Consider the following 17,919-nt stretch of genomic DNA (forward strand, 5'->3'; position numbering starts at 1 on the left):
AACACCTTTCCAGAGGGGCGAAGCCGCCGCCCACTGTGTTACAAACGTAAAAAAAGAGGTAGATGTGGGAGGTCAGGAGTTATTTTAAAGAAAAAAAAAAAGAAAGCTGAACATATGAGGTAGGTGTCTTGCTGTAAACTAATCAAAAATGAAACGGAAGACCTTGGAGTTTGCGGCAACTTGCAAATCCCAGTACTATACAAAAAGTATTCAACAGGTCAGAAAAGAAATAAAAATTCAAGAGGTAGATCATGATATCAGGACACGGAGAGGAGCGGAGCGGTCTCTCCTATCTGTTGAGTGGATGACTCCCAAAAAGAAGACAATTGCTCCTTTGGGCGAAATTCCCTGAGAACAGTCATCAACCCGAGAGTGGGGAAAAAAAAAAGTACATGATACAAAATAAAAAATAAAATAAAAAAAAAAGGCTATTATTTTGCGTGGTTTGGTCATTGATTGGTTCTCTGCATTGGTGACAGACGCATACATTCTAAAATCCCCCCCCCCCCCCCCCCCCCCCCCCGCAAAAATTTCATTCTCCACGAGCAATGTCAGCGAGTCTTTCGACAAATCATAATTTCGAAGGTCCGTTAGTAAACATGTTGTCTTTTATGTGCTGTGGAATTTTGAAGATTGAGGTCCCACATAAACACCCCACGATATACACACACACACAAGAGGGATATCATCTAAGTTAGATCTTGGAAAAAAAATGACTTGATAAATTCTCATTTATAGATATAATCCGGACTTCACATATATATTAATAATTTTCAAGCCGTCGCGGTCGTCTTAACATAATGAAACTCTTCCGATTAAACTAAGCTAGTGGAATAAAAAGGCGTGTCCATCTAGGACGACAAAGGCGTTGATCTTTGCAAGCATGCAAACGCATCGCCCATATTTTTTTTTCATTCACCTCTCAATTGGATCTCGTTAGATTGTGACTGGAGAGTATATAAAATGGGTTAAAAAAAATCTTCTGATCCATCTGGAATCCATTAAGGTTCCCTAAAGATGGCTTTTAACAGTCATTTATGTGCGGATTACAGCTTAAGGGTTGCGACTCCCATATGACCCTTCTTAAAATGTGTTAAAAAAAAAAGAGTAATTGAGCATGATGACATTTGTGAACAGTAGGTATAAAATAAAAAAAAAAGAATAAGACTAAGGAGGAAATCAAACCATGATCGTTGCATGTTTGCCTCCTGAGCTGCCCTGATTGAACACAAGATGGCGCCCTTGAAGTCGGCATCCGTAGCCGTCGGATCGTCACCGTGGCTTCCCTCGGATAGTCGCCGTGGGACGATAACGACAAATACACATCAAGAGCTGAAGAAATGAAAACCTCCCATTTTGTCACAGGTGTGAGGTAGATGAAGCGGTGGTGTCGAGGACGAAGAGACTTTCTTTTAGGACTTCCTCCACCTCTGGGTCCGGGGGCCGCGGTGACTTTGAGGCTCTTCGGGGGACGAGGATGAACCTCCCAGGGAAGAGGCGCCGTAGCGCTCATCCTCCTCCGGGGGAGCGAGGTAGGTCGACGACCCCGGGCTGGAGGCGGAGGTAGACGCGTGTTGGTCCTGAGAGCCTGCGGGGGGCGCCAGCACCTTGTGGGGGCATTGGGCCACCATGTGCGTGATGCTCTGGCAGTAGTGGCATTTCTTTGGCTGGGGAGGCAGGTTACACTCCTTAGCGTGGTGGTCCAGACCGCCACAGTTGTAACAGCTGCCAACACAAAAAAGGAAACTGATCATTTAAATAATCCTTAAAATTTAAAACAACTTTCAAACTCAATCAATTTTTGAGTTAAATCAATATTTTAGTATTGTCATTTCATGACATGAATAATACTACTTTGGATCAATAAAGGCTGTAAAACATCTGGAACTGCAATAACCACAATTCACCACTTGATGGCAGTATAAGAACAAGTTTAAAGGGGAACTCTGGGGTGGTTGTGCTGCTGCTACTACTACTACTCCTGAAACTATTACTGCCAATTAGGAATATAAATCTAAAGCAATTCATATGAAGAGTACTTAAGTACTTAAGCAAGGTCATTTTTTTTAAATGATGTAGGGAAAACGTTCTAATTATCAATACAAGCAACTCTGCCAAACAAAGAAAGCCATGAGGAAGTATTCAAATGAATTAGTTCACAATGGTTAAGGGTTGGGTCTGATTAAAAAAAAAAAAAAAAATGGCATTGGAGGATTTGTTCATTACAAGGGAGAGCGAAGCTGCCTTGAATACAATTTCAGGCACCATTAACATTGAAGGAAAGGCTCGGCTGTGCATCGCAATGCAGTACTGTGCCGCACAATCAATGACTTGAGTCTCCATATGGATCTCTGACATTTCCTCTGGAGACAAAACTGTCCTAGACGTGAAGTAAAAAAACAAAGGGGTGAAATAATGGGGTTGCACAAGTGTGCACACCCTCCAATAAGAGTGATGTGAATGTGTCAAGCTCAATGGAAGTCCGCAGGTGCCGACCAGAGTGACAAAGACAAGCAGGATGATGTCACCTAATGCCTTCAACGCCGCCGATCAAGCACCTGAGGCACAGTCACTTGACCACTGACGCCGGATCGGTTGTCCCCAAATCGGCTGAATTATTCAGCCGTGTAAAATGACCTTCGACCGGACGGTTTCTTTGACAGAACAGGTGTGATCTTTTCCGTTTACATTATAGACCAGGACGGGATGGAATCCAACGACCTCCTTCAAGGAGATCCATATTTAGATTGAAGTCATTGATTGTGCTGCGCTGCATTTGGGATGCAAATCACGCCTAGGTGAAACGCTGCAAAATTGATCTTAAAGAAGCGTGTCGGGGGCAACAATAACCATGGCAACAGTCATGGACCGTATGTAGTCAGTAGGCTGACCTAAAAAAAAAAAAATTATATATAAGCTCACCACAGTACATTTAACCCACAACATCTGGTGTCCCAATACTTCTGTCTATGCACCTCTCACATACACTTGTGTTGAATACCTACCGGTCTCCCTTTGGTTTACGCTTCTGGAGCGGGACCTTTCCTTTGGGCCTCCTCTCGCTGCCAGCGCAGGGTCCCCCGCCCGGTCCGGTCACCCGCAGGGACTCGAGACCCTTGCAGGACTTCTTGTAGGTGAACTCCACTGGCACACCTTCCTTTAAGCTTCGGAAGCCCTCCATCACCAGCTTGCTCTGAGAGACAAAAGGCTTGGTTAGAAGTGGATTTCTGGAATGACTGAAGAAATGTGAGATTGACTGAACGATGATTTCAGTCTTCCTGACTGCGGAGGATAAAAAGAGGCCCTGCTTCGGTGACCTTGGCGAGAACGTGACACGTCTCACGGTTGCAGCACACGCGTGTAAGTGTGAGTAGGAGACAAATGATGTCAAATGTAAAGGAAAGGAAAAAAAAAATGCTCAGCCGTGTTCCTTCACACTATGGCCGTTACCATGACGACAGTACGTTATACATGAAGCCAAGGGTACTCGACAGATGCTTTGTGAACGTTCACCTGTCTGCTCTTTTGGTCTGTTAATTTATTTTTCTACATTTTTTGTGTACTGTAACTTAATTTTTTTGGTGAGTAATTTAAACAAGATTTTTTTGGGGTTATTTTTTTCCACCCTTTTACTGATTGAACATGATTATTATTATTTTTTTACACAAACAAAACATGACGAGGATGGCAATCAACAGCACTCCTCACCAGGTCAAAGTTGAATGCTTTGCCCCCCACCGCCCGTAAAACAACAAGCCGTTCCAACCGCGAGCGACTTCCACAATGCAGCAGTGAGGAAGCCACACGAGGCCTTTTGTTCGGCAGCGCCGCGCAGGATGTGTAGCGTCTCTTCTTCCTGTCCGCGGTGGGCTTGCATCTCACAAAATGACGCAACTGGAAGGGGATCCGTGCTGGATCGGCAAAAAATCCAAACATTCGCATAGAACTGATATTTGAAATGAAGTTGAATGGATTTTTTGGTGGGAATTCAGAATGGACGGCACAAAGACAAAAAAAAAACTTGCATCTTTATCTGGATCACTCACACTGCCTTTTTTTTTTTATTGTTAAATATTGATTAATTACTTTACAATATATTGAAACCCATGACTACTTTTGATTTGTTAAAAGGTAATCAAATGAGTTATTATCAAGGTTTTACGGCCTGTAACAAATATGATTTTTGTTTTCTTTTTAAAATTGTTTATCAATTTAATGGGCTGTTCTTAAATATGCTAACACATTTATCCAAAAACATGACTTCCTTCGTAAGAGCACACACACATACACACACTTCTAGCCTCTAACCCGAGTACTGTCCTCCGGAATGACCTGGTGGGTGTCCTGACCTGCTCTGAAAGTTTACGCGCAGGGGTCGTGAAAGGGCACGGAAGGGGAGGGGGAGCAGGAACGACCGAGTGTGGAGGAGGGTGGCGAAGGAACGCCTCCGGAGCATTCTGTTCGGCTCCAGCGGAGGAGCAACTTCTGATCGGCGCTGATGGAGTGGGTGAGGGGATCTTGAGCCTTGCAAAGCCCCTTCCCCCATTTGGTCAGGAGGTCAACGGCGGAAGCCTCAAAGCCCGAGGCCCCGCACCGGCAACTTCTCGGAAAGCCAAGAAAGGCCTTGGCGTACATTCTATCGTTGTCAAATAAATGCAAAGCTGTGCATTTTGACCCGCGTGTGTGGGAAGGAGCGCGCAGCGAGCCATCGATCCGTGCTGGCTCGAAATAGTCTTCCTTTTCACCAGCCGGGCCCTCGTCATCACCAGAGCCGCCAATCAATACAGGAAGCGGTAAGGTGAGGGGGTGAGGTGGAAGCGGAGATGACCGCCATTACCCCCACCGCCGCCGCCGCTCTCCTTCCATAGCGACCACCCGCTACTGCCAGGCTAATTATGGGATGCTTGGAATCAGAGTATAGCCGCGTCGGGAGGGTGACGGCCATCGGCGGATGTGGAAAGCAAAGATGAGAAAGATGAGAGCGACGCACACATACGTGCATTTCAAAACCACCCGCAAAGCCCTTAAGAAGCCTCGGCATATCGGCATTAGCGTCCGTGACCTTTGAACTCCCGCACGACCCCCATCCGACACTTCAAAGCCTTCGTGTTCCACTACCTCAGCAGCTGCCATTAAGACTCCAAAATGGGGCCGCAGCAAATGATTCTTTTGATACTCGCTGATTCTGGCAATTATTTTGCAACGCCGATCAGCAGCTATGGAAGATAAGTTAGCTTAATGCTAACTACAGAATGTGATGCACCATAGATGGGCTAATAGAAATTAGCATGGTTGTTACAAACCTAGAAAAAAATAAAAACAACAGCATCAAAACACCATATAAGAGCCGCCGCAGAAGACAAATAATTTGAAGTTCGGTGTTTTGTTATCGATTTTTTGCTACCGACATTTCATATTTCATAGCTGCGGGTAGAAAGTCATGCAAGTCAACCTACTCTCACCACCACACGCGATGTATTATTCATCGTGAATGGCTAATAATCAATGCTCATTTAAAAAAAATGCAGAAATCTTCTTTTCTTTTTACACTGAATATTTAATAGAGAATTGTTTTCAAATGCTATTATGCGTCATTTGGGTCAAAATAGTAATTTATCTCCATACTGCTGATAAGTTCTACTATTTTAAGTATAACCAACACATTTCATACACCTCAAAGGAAATCACGCAGACTGCGCAAACCGGACAAACCGGAAAATTGCACAAAAACCACCCGCGCTTAAAACATGGCCGACACGACTCCCACAAAATAGAAGGCGGTCACGTGACCACATCTTTCTTCTTCGGCCATATTTCAGTGGCGGCGCGGCCCTGGGTGAGATAGCCGAGAGACAAAGCCTGCCGCTAGCTATCTGGAGGCGGGGAAGGGGGCGGGGCCTGCATGCCAAACGGTGACATGGACCAGAGGTTAATCTCACTAGGGGCCCACTTTAACCTCACTGCACAAAAACACACTCTCGGCTCTTCTCGTGGGCACGCACTAGCACGCAAACACACAAACACACACCGAACCTGAGACAGCTTCCCATGCAACCTGGTTGCAAACACACACAGAGGCGCTGTTAATTGAACACACACACTCTGGAGGAACGGTCCGCTCCCTGTTCAACTTTTCAAACTGATTACCAACAAAGGGCAACCCCCCCCCACCTCAAAACCCCATAGCTGACCCTCCTGCCTTTTTTTTTTTTTTTTTTTGTCTTTAAAGAAATTCCTCTTCTCGCTTTAAAGAATTCCCGAGGAGAGCGCGCACCCCTCCATCTCCCAGCGGGAGCCCATACACACACGAGCGTGCGCACACACACTGAAAAGGAAGTGATCAGATAGAAGAGCCTAGATGAAGAGACCTCCCGTTCTCTGACAAACACACACACACACATCTTTTCTTCCTGCCTCTGCTTGTGGGTTTATTTCCGTTTTCCTATTATCAAATTCTATCTATCCGTTAGAGGACAAAAAAAACAAAAAAAACAACACAAGCCAATCGGTCAGATCGGATATAGTAACGCACTCCTCTGACTGGAGCCACTTTCTATTTTTAGACACAGAGTCCATTAAGAGGACCAGGGGGGCATGAAAGCGATGCAGCACCGCGTCAACGCCGGTGGAGGTCGATGGCCACCCCACGCCAAGATTTCGGTTAAGATTTATGTTTTGCCACGAGATAAATAGCACTGATTTGACTTTTTGGGGTGATGTTACAACATGGCTGCTTCTATCTCAACCATAATGTGCACTCACACAAAAAAAAAAAAGTTAAGGCAAATGAAAATGAAATGATGAAACTGCCTCTCGGCATTCTTCCGCCTTCCTTTTCTAATTTCCACTTTAAAAACAAGGCCGTAAAAAGGGCAATTGAACAGAGGAAATAGGATGTAGTGAGATTGGCTGCGAAATAAGTCGAGCAGATACGAGAAGGGAGACAAAATCTAAACAAAAAGCCTGCAAAAAAAAAAAGAGCAGCAATATTTTTTTTTAACAAAAATAATACATTTGCAAACATCTGCTTTTGTAAAATTTTCCTATGGATATTTCAGACCAGTAACCGAATCAGAATTTACATTTCTGCATTTCTTACACTGCAAAAATGAAATAATTTCCAGATTTTAAATAAAGGGACAAAAATGAATAATTTTTTTGTCCGATTCATCGACAAAATAATCGTTAGTTGTAACCCGAGATGATCTTGTATGCCATTCAAGATTCCTTAGCATCAAACAGTTGTAATTTGTCATATTTTCATATTGTGCACATTCTTTAAATAATTTCTTTGACGTCATAATAGAAAGAAATTATTCCCAAAAATAATTTCATACATTTTAAAGCGCTTTTAACATCAACTTGTAAGCTTTTCCAGCATCCTAATGGCAGATTTACTCCACTCAAAATTAGAACTACTAATATAATTCATAAACATTTATTGTGTATATTATGTTTAGTTTGCATCACAAAGCAGCACTATCTGTAATTTTTTAACCAATGCTCAAAACGTTTTTTCCACATCATGCAAAATATATATCTTTCCAAACCTATCAGTTTTATGGGCAGTCTCAACACCACATATTGCAATCCAGGCCTCCATCTAACAAGCAAACCACTACGTCTAAATAGGAAGCACTCATACGACTATTCTTTTCCAACCTTCCAAATTCCAGCATTGAAATTCAAGCATTTCCAAGAATTTCAAGCACCCGTGGGAACCCTGCGGGGCCAAGTGGGAGACACTTCTCCTCCCTCTGCAGGCAGGAGGGAGGAGGAGGAGGAGGAAACTACACTTGCAGCATGTGGCTAGGAGAGGAAATAAGGCGTGTTTTGTCTCCTTTTTTTTCAGGCCGTGGACAACGCGTGATCACATCACACGTTTCCCTGATGCAAAACATCTGAGCTTGTAGTAAATGCTGTTATGATCGCCACAACGCCTGTGTGTGTGTGCGTGTGTTACCACCTACTTGGTGGACGAAAACATCCAGAGGGGGGTCGACGGGGGTCCCCTCGCTGCTGGTCATGGAGATAAATCCAAAGCCCATGCGGACGTTGAACCATTTGCAGAAGCCAGATCCTGACCGGACGTGGGGTCGAGCCCGTTCCTCCTGCTCAGTGGACCTGGTGGGTCCTCCTTGGGAACAAAAAAGAAGAATAAAAGTGAGCAATTTCAATGAAGTGGAGGTGGTGAGGTTGAGTGACGTTTGTGGCCGGTAGTAATTTTCGAAACTAGTCGTCACGCCGTTCATAAAACAGTATGTTTAGTTCCACGTTTGAGCAAAGGCCCTGCTTAAAAGTTACCCCCTTGTTTTGTACACGTTGTTTGTACTCCTCGTGGGGAGTTCTGGGCGATGCTGGTCCAAAATGCAGGTGTACTGCACACATGTTGGACGTGCTTTACTGGACTCCCAAATACACACTTTCGCGCGCTCGTTCAAACGCGAACGCGCACGTACAACAAACAAACAAGCGAGTGGACACTTTGGAAACATTTGCAGGCCAGTTCGTTCACGTTATTCGGTTTTAAAATGAGAGAAAATAAGAGTAAGGGGACCTTCGGCCATGTTTCCCCGCGGACCCTCTGCGGCCAAGTTGCGGTCGAGAACCTTGTGGAGCCAGCGAGCGCTGCTGCAGCGGTCACCATGAATCCGACGTCGTCATGCCCGTTGTGGGGCCACGCATGCTGCGGCGTGCGTGGCTCGGCCGGGTGTCGCTGTCATGTTGGCCCTCGGGCTTCCCTCGGAGCCCCCCGCTTTCCTCTTAGCAAGCTGCACCTCTGCTCTGTGCTAGCGTGAGCCACCCACATCCACAACCCACTCTCTCTCTTTCTCTCTCTCTCTCACTCACTCGCCTTCCCACTCTCTCAACGGGCCCCGCCCCCTCCGAAGAACTTCCGCGCTCTGATTGGCTACCAACCTGGCTGTGGCCGTTTTCGTCATAAGAACACGTGACCTTGCCAATTGCAGTATTTTTCTTTTTTTTCCCCCACTTCCACTGAGCAACTCCTTATGCTATTTAGTGTAGAAATTAAACTAGCAACCTTCTTTAAGTTGCAGGTATTTAAGAGTAAGATGTTGGAGCACGTGACGTGGGGCATGTGTTGGATTTAGCGGCAATAAATGTGTACAAAAATGGCATAGTATTCTATTTATGCTTCATTTTCTTTATTTTTAAATTTAATATTTATTTATGTATGACTAAATGACAAGAAACAAATATATTTATTTTAAGGGGTGTATATCCCTCCAATAAAAGATTAAAAGAACTGTAAGGATGTCATACTGTTATGTTGTAAATGCATACAGAAAGGAAGCGAGTAAAACCTGGAGCGTCCCATTGCTTATTTTTTTTACAATTTCTTCCCTAAATATCTGGTCTGTTTTCCTGTGTGCGCTCTCCGTGTTGTTTTTTAGCTCCCTCGGCGAGCTCAAGTCACCTCCTTGTATCTTTTTTAGTGGGCACTGCAGTGGAGAGCTGAACTCACAACTCTGGAATGTGACTGGAAAACCCAGAAAAACAAACCTGCTGAAAACGGTGACGTTCTTAGTCGCCTGTCATTCTCAAATCTGCCTTGGGACGGGAGGAACGTTATCTGCTGCAATTCCCATCCAATTGTACATAAATAAATATTGTGTATTATTAAATAATCTATTTATAAACATTTCCTAAAGCTAATGTTATTCTCCATTAGTATAGTTACTTGCAAATGCCCCAAATTCCACACATGCCATTTTCCTGCTTGGGAAAATGAATGCAAGGTGTAAAGTTGTACATCTTGTGATGGAGGAAGTCAATACGGAAATCGGATGAGGAAACCTGCCATCTGATCACCCAGTCTAGAATCGGTGTGCGCGTTCCCAAGACGTGCAAGGAGGAACGAGGAGAAAGGAGGGGGCACGCTGCAAGGAATGGCGAGTGAAACAACAACAAGCCCATCTCCACCCACCAAAGAGCTCAAAGCCCACCCTCCGGAATTCACAAGTTCAACCCCCATCGGCCAATGAGCCACCCACACACAGTCAGGCCCCGGCCCGGGCCCGAGCCCGCCTAGGCCCAACCCCGGGCCGGCCCCCGCGCACACGCTCACGCAGGCCCGTTTTGGAAGAGGCTTGCAGTGGAAGCAAATCGATTACCGGGGTGGATGATACAAAACATGATAGTTATCATTTATTTTGCGACTCATTATAATCCGTTAGGAATTGATTTGATTCATATACGGTGAATTCAAATAAAAATAATATATTTGGATTGTGTTGATTAATGACATTGACAAAATCCATCCATCCAAACACATTTTTTCAAGTTAACTATTATTGTTAGATTTTTATCGTCATTCCATCAGCATTTTCTCAAGTTTTATAAAGCACTATACAAACACGGAGCAAAACTTAAAATGTTTCTCGCCACATATGTCTTAATTGCTCAATAAGTGCATTTGGGGGGTATTACATAAAATGAACAATGCTTTTTTTCTCATAAGAGAAGCCACCCCTAGCAGTCTTATTTAGCTTTTCCTGATTCCCATTAAATAAAAACCAGGTGATGTCACCTGGCACAAAGATGTTTCCTTTTAGTAAGTACCATCAAGTAAGTTGTATTGGGGCACACATGGAGATTCCTGAGCTGCTTGACTACTATTCCAACTTTGGACTCCCTCACCCCAGTTAACCCGACCCAACCCCCACATGCATGCAGGCAAGCCTGGGTAGGCTCCCAGAGGAAATGTGTCTTTTCTACCCTCACTTGCTGTCAATGCACTTCAAAGGGGTTCATTGAGTTCGTTTCTCGCTTTTCATTTTTTAAGTGAGCAGGGGGGGTTGTTTTTGTCGCTTATTTCATGCATTCCAGCCACCAATCCTTCACCTTTCTTATATCCCACCCCATGAGATGTGTAAACATTTGGGGGCAAAGCAGGTAGCTCGCTCCCACAAGTCTTTCTAATCTCACTTGACCGTTTTGCCAAGCAGAAATGGGATTACTTTCTCGATTATTTTAATAATCCCCCTAATTCCCCCATAAATCCCAGTTAATTGTCTCAATTTTAATGAACAACAATTTTAGTCAAGACTTTTTTTTCCTTTTTGCAAAACTTTTCAATGCAGGTAGAGAACGATTTTATACGTCAGATTGTCATATTTCGTTGATTACAAAATTAAACAAACGAAAAATTTGCATACGTCCTTAAAAGCGCGCATGCGCTTAGCATGGATGCTTATTTCAGCACGCATTTGTCGCCCAAACTTTGTTGCACGCTCACAATTTTCCAAACATACTTTAAAAGAATCGTTTGACTCTGAAAATTACATTTGTTATTTTCATGGGGTTAAAAACGAGCTTTGCAAAACCGACATAAGAAAATAGTCTGCACCGGGAGTTATCTTAACAAGTTTATTTTTCCCACTACCCGACTGGTTTAAATGGCCTCACAACACCCGAAAGAGAGAAATAAAACCTTTTCTCAAAGAATAAATAGTATTGACAAACAGGATTCATGGTCGAACGCAATATCGGTGACGTCATAGGATGTAGAGGGGCGTTTTAGGACAGACCAGAGCAGAGGGGAAAAAAGCGCACAATGGTAAAGAAACTAACCACTTCCGGATGACTAAATCAATTTTTCGGTTATATTTTGGACCTAAAAGGTTAGTGCGTCATCTTCTTATCGTTTTACCTAAATGTCGACTCTTTTATTTCTTTTTTAAATGTTTTTTTTAAAATTGATTGTCAGGAAGGGGACCCCTTCGAATCTGATCGATTATGGTCTTTCCAGGGTTGAATTGCGTCCTTAAAATGATCTTTACATACAAACACGTAAAGTTAAACAGTTTCTTGGCGAGTCTTTGGTGTTTCACTGGAGCAACATTTGTAATATTGGAGCATAATTGAGGATATAAAAGTGACTTACCTGCAGGAGATGGCGCCGACATTTTCCCTGCGGCTTTTTGCAAAGCGAATAAAAAAGTGCACAAATTCGATTGCCAGCCGCGTTTTGCATTGTGCTGTCCGTCTGCAATTAAACACATTTTCCATGCATGAATATTTAATGGCCACATCGGAAGGTAAGATGAGCAGCTGTTTACCACAACAGTGTAATTTGTTTACATTTTTTTAACTTCTTTTTAAAGAGGTGGGTCGAATTAAAAACGTCCTGTTTTTTTACTGCACGTTTAAATTTAACAAACGTTTCAACAGTGAAAAAGTCCCCTTAGGCTTGCACCTAAAAGGAGATAACGAGGTGCAAAATAACTAACTCCATGGTGTCCCAAAGGTTCCTCAACAACAGGCTTCACTCCTCCTCCCTTTCCCGAGCTTCACAACATTTTGCTTACACATTTAATTAAAATGTTTTGCATGCATTTTAACTGCCCATTGATACTCTATTTAGGTATATATTGTGCATTGAGGTGGCATTAAACGACATAGCGCCCCCATTTGGTGGCATTTTGCTTTATCACCAACAAGGGGGCAAAATTGCACTTGGGAGGAAATTAAAAAACAGAACTTACGGAAGCTTGTTGACACAAATAAAAGTCAGTATTGGGTACTCACAATTATTTTAAGACGATATAACTCATGTAAGTCCATGAAACGAGTATTTACGTCATGCTGAAGTTTCTTTTTTAATGCGCAGTAATGCGTAGAAGCGCTATTTGATTTCAAGGCTCAATGGCGCCACCACGTGGCCAGTTCCCCAAAAGCTGCAATATTAAGATGTTTACCATCTTTTACCAAGCAGAAACGTTCTACTATTGCAACGACACATTGAAGAACCACCCAGCAGATGTATCAGTGCTTAAAAAAGATGTTTATTGTGTTTTGCTCCCTTTCAATTTGTAACAATCAGCTAATGACAAGAGGTAGAAATCTGTGAATTTGTGGAGAATTCCATCCATACACACATGCACACACCATTTGAACGGTGCAGCCTGATGAGAAATGTGCAAGCCGATTTAACAACAATAAATAATACAGAACATCCGCCATGTAAAGGGTTGCCACTCAAGCCTCATGACAGCAGCTGATTGGCCAATCACATTAACCCCACCCCCCACGTATGGCCTTTGCACATTAGCTTGTGGTTCGTCGACAGGAGATGGATGTTATTTGACCCAGGAGATTTTGAGACAACGGGCGATGAATGCGTAGGTGTCGGCCACCTCCTGGATGACCTTGCTGGTGGGCTTGCCGGCGCCGTGGCCCGACTTTGTGTCCACGAGGATGAAGAGGGGGTTGGACTGCTTGCCGCTGCGGCCCACCGTGTGCTGAAGGGTGGCGATGTATTTGAGCGAGTGAAGGGGCACCACGCGGTCGTCGTGGTCGCCTGTCAGCAGGAGGACGGCAGGGTACTGGACCCCGTTGTCCTCGGGGACTCGGATGTTGTGGAGAGGGGAGTATCTGGCGGGGCGGGAGGGTGAGACATATTCCAAGAGTTGTGAAAAAAAAAAAGGGTGGGGTGGGGGGGACTCAGCTACATTAGTTGCCTCTTCTCTCTTCACACACGGCAAATTAGTAGTCGTTGATATTGAAAATTCAGTTGATTTCCATTCCTGCACTTTGAATCTCAGTCCTTTCACGAGACGACATTTTTGAGTGCACGCCATTTTAAAGACTTCATTCGTATTAGTTCTCAGGAAGTTTGCAACCTGATCTTGTCAAATCAAATCTTAAACTAATATTAGACATTTGTTCTTAAACAGCAGCTTTGTTAAATAAATCATATTTATTAACTCAAAATGGACCTTGAAATAAAACTTTAAAAAGTTATATTGAAATACCTTGGAAAAATTAATATATGAATGTATGTGAACATAATTGGAGAAATACACAAACACAATTAAATTTAAAAGACTATAAAGTTTTCTTAGCTCAACTTGCTCTTGGCATAATAATCATATTTTGATTACTTGATAATTTTTTTGTGGAATAGATTTTTGATTATTGTGTTGATGCAAACTGGAGTGCACTACTTGACAACAGCCAGCGGAGGCACTGTTGTTTCAAGAGAGACACCACAATGTCAGCATTTGCTGATAATGATTCTTGAAATTAATATTATGAAATCTGTATTTTTTTTGTATGTAACATATTACTTCTATTTTGTAGATTAAGGAAAATATTTTCATTCTAAATGTATTATAATTACATGTAAACTACTCTGGCAAGTCAACCTAAAAACTAAGAAAGCAACCATGCGTTTCACTCACTTGATAAGCCACTCGAACTGTTCCTTTTCTTCCGAGCAGCCAAAATCGGTGGTCCAGGCGTGGCCGATGGTGAACTTGTGAAATTTGAGCATGTCCATGACGCCCACCTGAGCAACGGCGCAGCCAAACAGCTCCGGCCGCTGGTTCACACACGCCGCTGGGAGAGGGGAAAAAAAAAACACATCACGGAGTGCCGCGGTAAAAGGGAGAATATTGTTTTGTTAGCATCTACGGGTGACGCATACCTACGAGCAGGCCGCCATTTGAGCCTCCGTTGATGGTGAGCTTGGACGGCGAGGTGTAGCCCTCCTTGACGAGGTACTCGGCCGCACATTGAAAGTCTGTGAAGCAATTCTGCTTGTTGGCTAGCATGCCCGCTAAAAGAGGAAGAAGCGTCACGCATGGATCATTTTCTGTCAAATTGTGTCTGCTAACTCTCGCCACCTTTATGCCAGGTCTCGCCGTATTCCCCTCCTCCCCGGATGTTGGCGACGGCCAGGATTCCGCCCAGGTGCCGTACAAAGATGAGCCGCGAGACGCTGTAGCTGGGCGTAATGGAAATGTTGAAGCCTCCGTAGCCGTAGAGGAAGCCCGGGTGGGAGCCGTCCAGCTTGATGCCTTTCTTGTGGACTATGAACATTGGGACTTGAGTGCCGTCCTTAGAAGCGTAGAAGATCTGGACAGGAAGTAGAAGGCAAATGATGACGAGGTGGGAAAATCGAACAGGCAGAGTTTATGCACGTTACCTGGGTGGTCTGGTAGTCCGACGGGTCGAAGCCTTTGACTATGACCTCTCTGAAGATGTGGGGCTGCAGAGGCTCCTTGGTCAAATCGCAATGATAAATGATGGCTGGATTAAAAAAAATGAGAACAATTCTTCGATGAGAAAATACAAAGACCTTTGAAGTCACACACATGCTCAGAGTTCAATTGAGTACCTGGCGAGAGGAAGGAAGTAAAATAATAAAAGATCTCAGAGTCGCGCTTCCTTCCCGTGAAACCGACCACGGAGCCGACGTCGAGCGGAAAGGTCCTGAGCTCCTCCCCGGATGCGAGCCGATACATTTTCAACACATTCTTCACGTCGTGAAGGAAACACACAAACAGGTAGCTGGAGTAGGTGCAGGTGGCGAATACTGCGAACGTTAAGACAGCACGACGCGTTACATAAATGCATCTCGAGGATTCAAGCGCACGTGACGCCGCTCACCGATGACGTCCTTGTCATGCTGAGGGATGAGCTCCGCCCAGTTGCTCTTCGCCGGCGAGGCAAAGTCGATGTTGATGAGGCGGTAACGTGGCGCGTCCAGGTTGGTCTTGAACGTAAACACCGTGCCCTCGTTGGTGACGTATTCATACTCGGCGTCAAAGTTGTCGATGAGCTTCACCCAGGGCAGAAGGCCTGGATTTGCAGAAAAGAGGATGGAAAACTTAAACGCACACATTTCGAGAAACTAAAAAAGCAATAATGGCACACACAAATATCAAACATGCCTGTAATGCCCTGAGGGGTCTTCTTGAGGTCACAATACCAGAGTCTGTTGACGGGATCACAGCCTTCCCTGATGGACAGCAGCACATAGCGGCCATCATCTGAAACCTGCCCACAGTTGTCATCTCTCAGTCAATAGAAATAACCAAGCAAAAAAAAAAAGTTTGACAAATTACCTCAGCTCCACTCATCCACTTGGGGTGATCGGGAAATTCGGCGCAAAGCACGTCCTCAGACTGCGGCGTGCCCAAAATGTGGTAGTAGAGCTTCTGGTCCAAGTTAGTTGATGTCTCAGTGCCTAGAAGGGATCATGTTTATTTTCAATCATGTTGAAATACAAACAATGATTCCCACTACTAACTTGCAACACAAGTCGATAAGGTCACAAAAAAAAAAGAGGACAGAACGACCTCATGACCTCACCATCACTCTTTCCCTCTTGCTCGGGGTACGAATTATAAAAGAGGCCCTTCCCGTCATGCGTCCACGACATGCAGCTAAACTTGACTCGTTCCAGACGGTCCTCCAGTTGCACGGCACCTTCCACCCGAAGGAAATGCATCTCCACCCAGTCCGAGCCGCTGGCGCTCGTGCCGTACGCCAAGTACTCTCCATCTTCCGAGAACGCGTAGCCTTCAAGAGGAGGCAAAATGTTTGTGTATTTGTCTCTTAAGAATTGAATGTGAAGAAATGAAGTCTCGGATATTACCTCGCAAGGCAACTGTGCCATCTTCAGAAAACGTGTTGGGATCTAAAAAGATGGTAGGTTCTGCATCCAGGCTCTCTTGCAAATACATCACACTCTGGTTCTGGAGGCCAGTGTTGTAGAAGTGGAAGTACCTGGAGATGACGGCGGTTGACATAAATCATTCCAGAATTGGGCAATGACTGGGTTCTGTTGTTTCCATCCTTACCTGTTTCCCCTTTTGAAGGGACAACTATACTTTGGATAGTCATACAGCTCAGTCATGCGCTCCTTGAACAGATCCCGCACCTCGCAGCGCTCCAAATACGGCAACGTGAGCTGATTCTGAGCAGTCACGAACGCCTATAAAATCAAATGGAATGACATGATTTAGCTTTTAAAACTCTTAAACATCTTTCTGGTCTACTTAAACAGTCAACCAGACTTAACCAACCAGGTTCCTACCTGCGTCTTTTCACTGTCGGGGTCCTCCAGCCAGCTGTATGGATCGGGTATTTTATACCCATGATAGTTATCCACCTAGGATACATAAACATGTTAAAAAATATGTAATCACATCATTAGAAGTAGCAAGGAACTGTCCATAATTCATCCTGAAATGAGGAGTGCGCTAATCGAAGTTAGCTTCAATAACACTGCTAAGCTAACTAGCATGCTAACAAAAGAAGCCGTTCTCCTCAATGAATGGAAGAGCATAATGACAGCAGCCCGGTTGATTAGCACGCTAAGCCTATTCGGGCTAACACTCTTTACTTACAACTGCATCGTCACGGTAAGCGGTAGGGTACTGAAAAGCCATTCTGGATGACACTTTTTGGGAATTGCGTAAGAAAAAAAAATGGCCCAGTGTACGAAACGGAGGTTTTGATATGGCTCTCTGGAGGACGTAGAACATTAATTCGAGACGATTAAAAATTAAATTGGCACAGGAGACTCTCTAGAAGCTTCGCTAACATAGAGCAGTCAACAAGCACTGTCAAGAGGTGACATTAGATCTGCTTGGACGTGAGCGAAAATCTAGAGCGCCCCCTGTCATCAGGAAAAAAGATTGCCACAGTGACAATGGCGTTAATAGTTTATCCAACAAAATTAAGCTTTTTTTTCCCCCCTCTGAGACTATTTTGTGAACTTTTATGAATTTAAAATTTATTAAAAAGGCATTGCGTAAAATATTTCATTTGGACATGTTTCACAAAGTGTCTATTGCATGGCACTGGACTGAAAGGAATGAATGAAAATGTATGAAACGAAAAATTTGTGTAGTTTAAGTTTGGATATTTCCCGGTAGTCCACTTAAGTGTGAAGGGTTCAGTTATAAATGTTGACCTTTTCACCTTTAGCTAAAGGCTATGTGGGTCTACCGGGAATCTCCATCATCAAGTCTTATCTATGTGACAGAGAAGGAGAGACCTCAACCTCCTCTTTCTTTCTTTTTTTTCTGTTCATCTCCACCCCCTTACCCCTCCCTTCCTCCTTCCTTCCTCGCCTGACTTGATCAATCAATCTTGATTTGG

The 17,919-nt window shown here is 44.1% G+C and overlaps 2 protein-coding genes across 3 annotated transcripts; both read right to left on the bottom strand.

Moving 5' to 3' along the window:
* Positions 1 to 431: 431 nt before the first annotated feature.
* Positions 432 to 12,031, bottom strand: lin28b (lin-28 homolog B (C. elegans)). Of its 2 annotated transcripts, none has more exons than XM_049757355.2 (4): positions 11,909 to 12,031; positions 7,971 to 8,137; positions 3,006 to 3,193; positions 432 to 1,725 (listed from the first exon to the last, which is right to left on the bottom strand). In XM_049757355.2, the coding sequence occupies exons 1-4, from the start codon at positions 12,024 to 12,026 to the stop codon at positions 1,413 to 1,415; spliced, it is 786 nt and encodes a 261-aa protein (XP_049613312.2). In that variant the 5' UTR covers positions 12,027 to 12,031; the 3' UTR covers positions 432 to 1,412. The 2 variants fall into 2 exon arrangements, with proteins under 2 accessions (XP_049613312.2, XP_049613314.1); XM_049757357.2 differs by lacking the exon at positions 11,909 to 12,031 and adding an exon at positions 8,558 to 8,951.
* A 756-nt stretch (positions 12,032 to 12,787) lies between these two features.
* On the bottom strand, positions 12,788 to 17,389 carry prep (prolyl endopeptidase). Its single transcript, XM_049757354.1, has 14 exons — positions 17,163 to 17,389; positions 16,850 to 16,924; positions 16,614 to 16,747; positions 16,409 to 16,539; positions 16,123 to 16,332; positions 15,876 to 15,997; positions 15,702 to 15,807; positions 15,418 to 15,609; positions 15,146 to 15,343; positions 14,954 to 15,057; positions 14,652 to 14,883; positions 14,453 to 14,584; positions 14,208 to 14,364; positions 12,788 to 13,398 (listed from the first exon to the last, which is right to left on the bottom strand). The coding sequence occupies exons 1-14, from the start codon at positions 17,298 to 17,300 to the stop codon at positions 13,104 to 13,106; spliced, it is 2,226 nt and encodes a 741-aa protein (XP_049613311.1). The 5' UTR covers positions 17,301 to 17,389; the 3' UTR covers positions 12,788 to 13,103.
* Positions 17,390 to 17,919: the final 530 nt, after the last annotated feature.

Source organism: Syngnathus scovelli, chromosome 20 (genome assembly GCF_024217435.2).
Source record: "Syngnathus scovelli strain Florida chromosome 20, RoL_Ssco_1.2, whole genome shotgun sequence".
Taxonomy (NCBI): domain Eukaryota; kingdom Metazoa; phylum Chordata; class Actinopteri; order Syngnathiformes; family Syngnathidae; genus Syngnathus; species Syngnathus scovelli.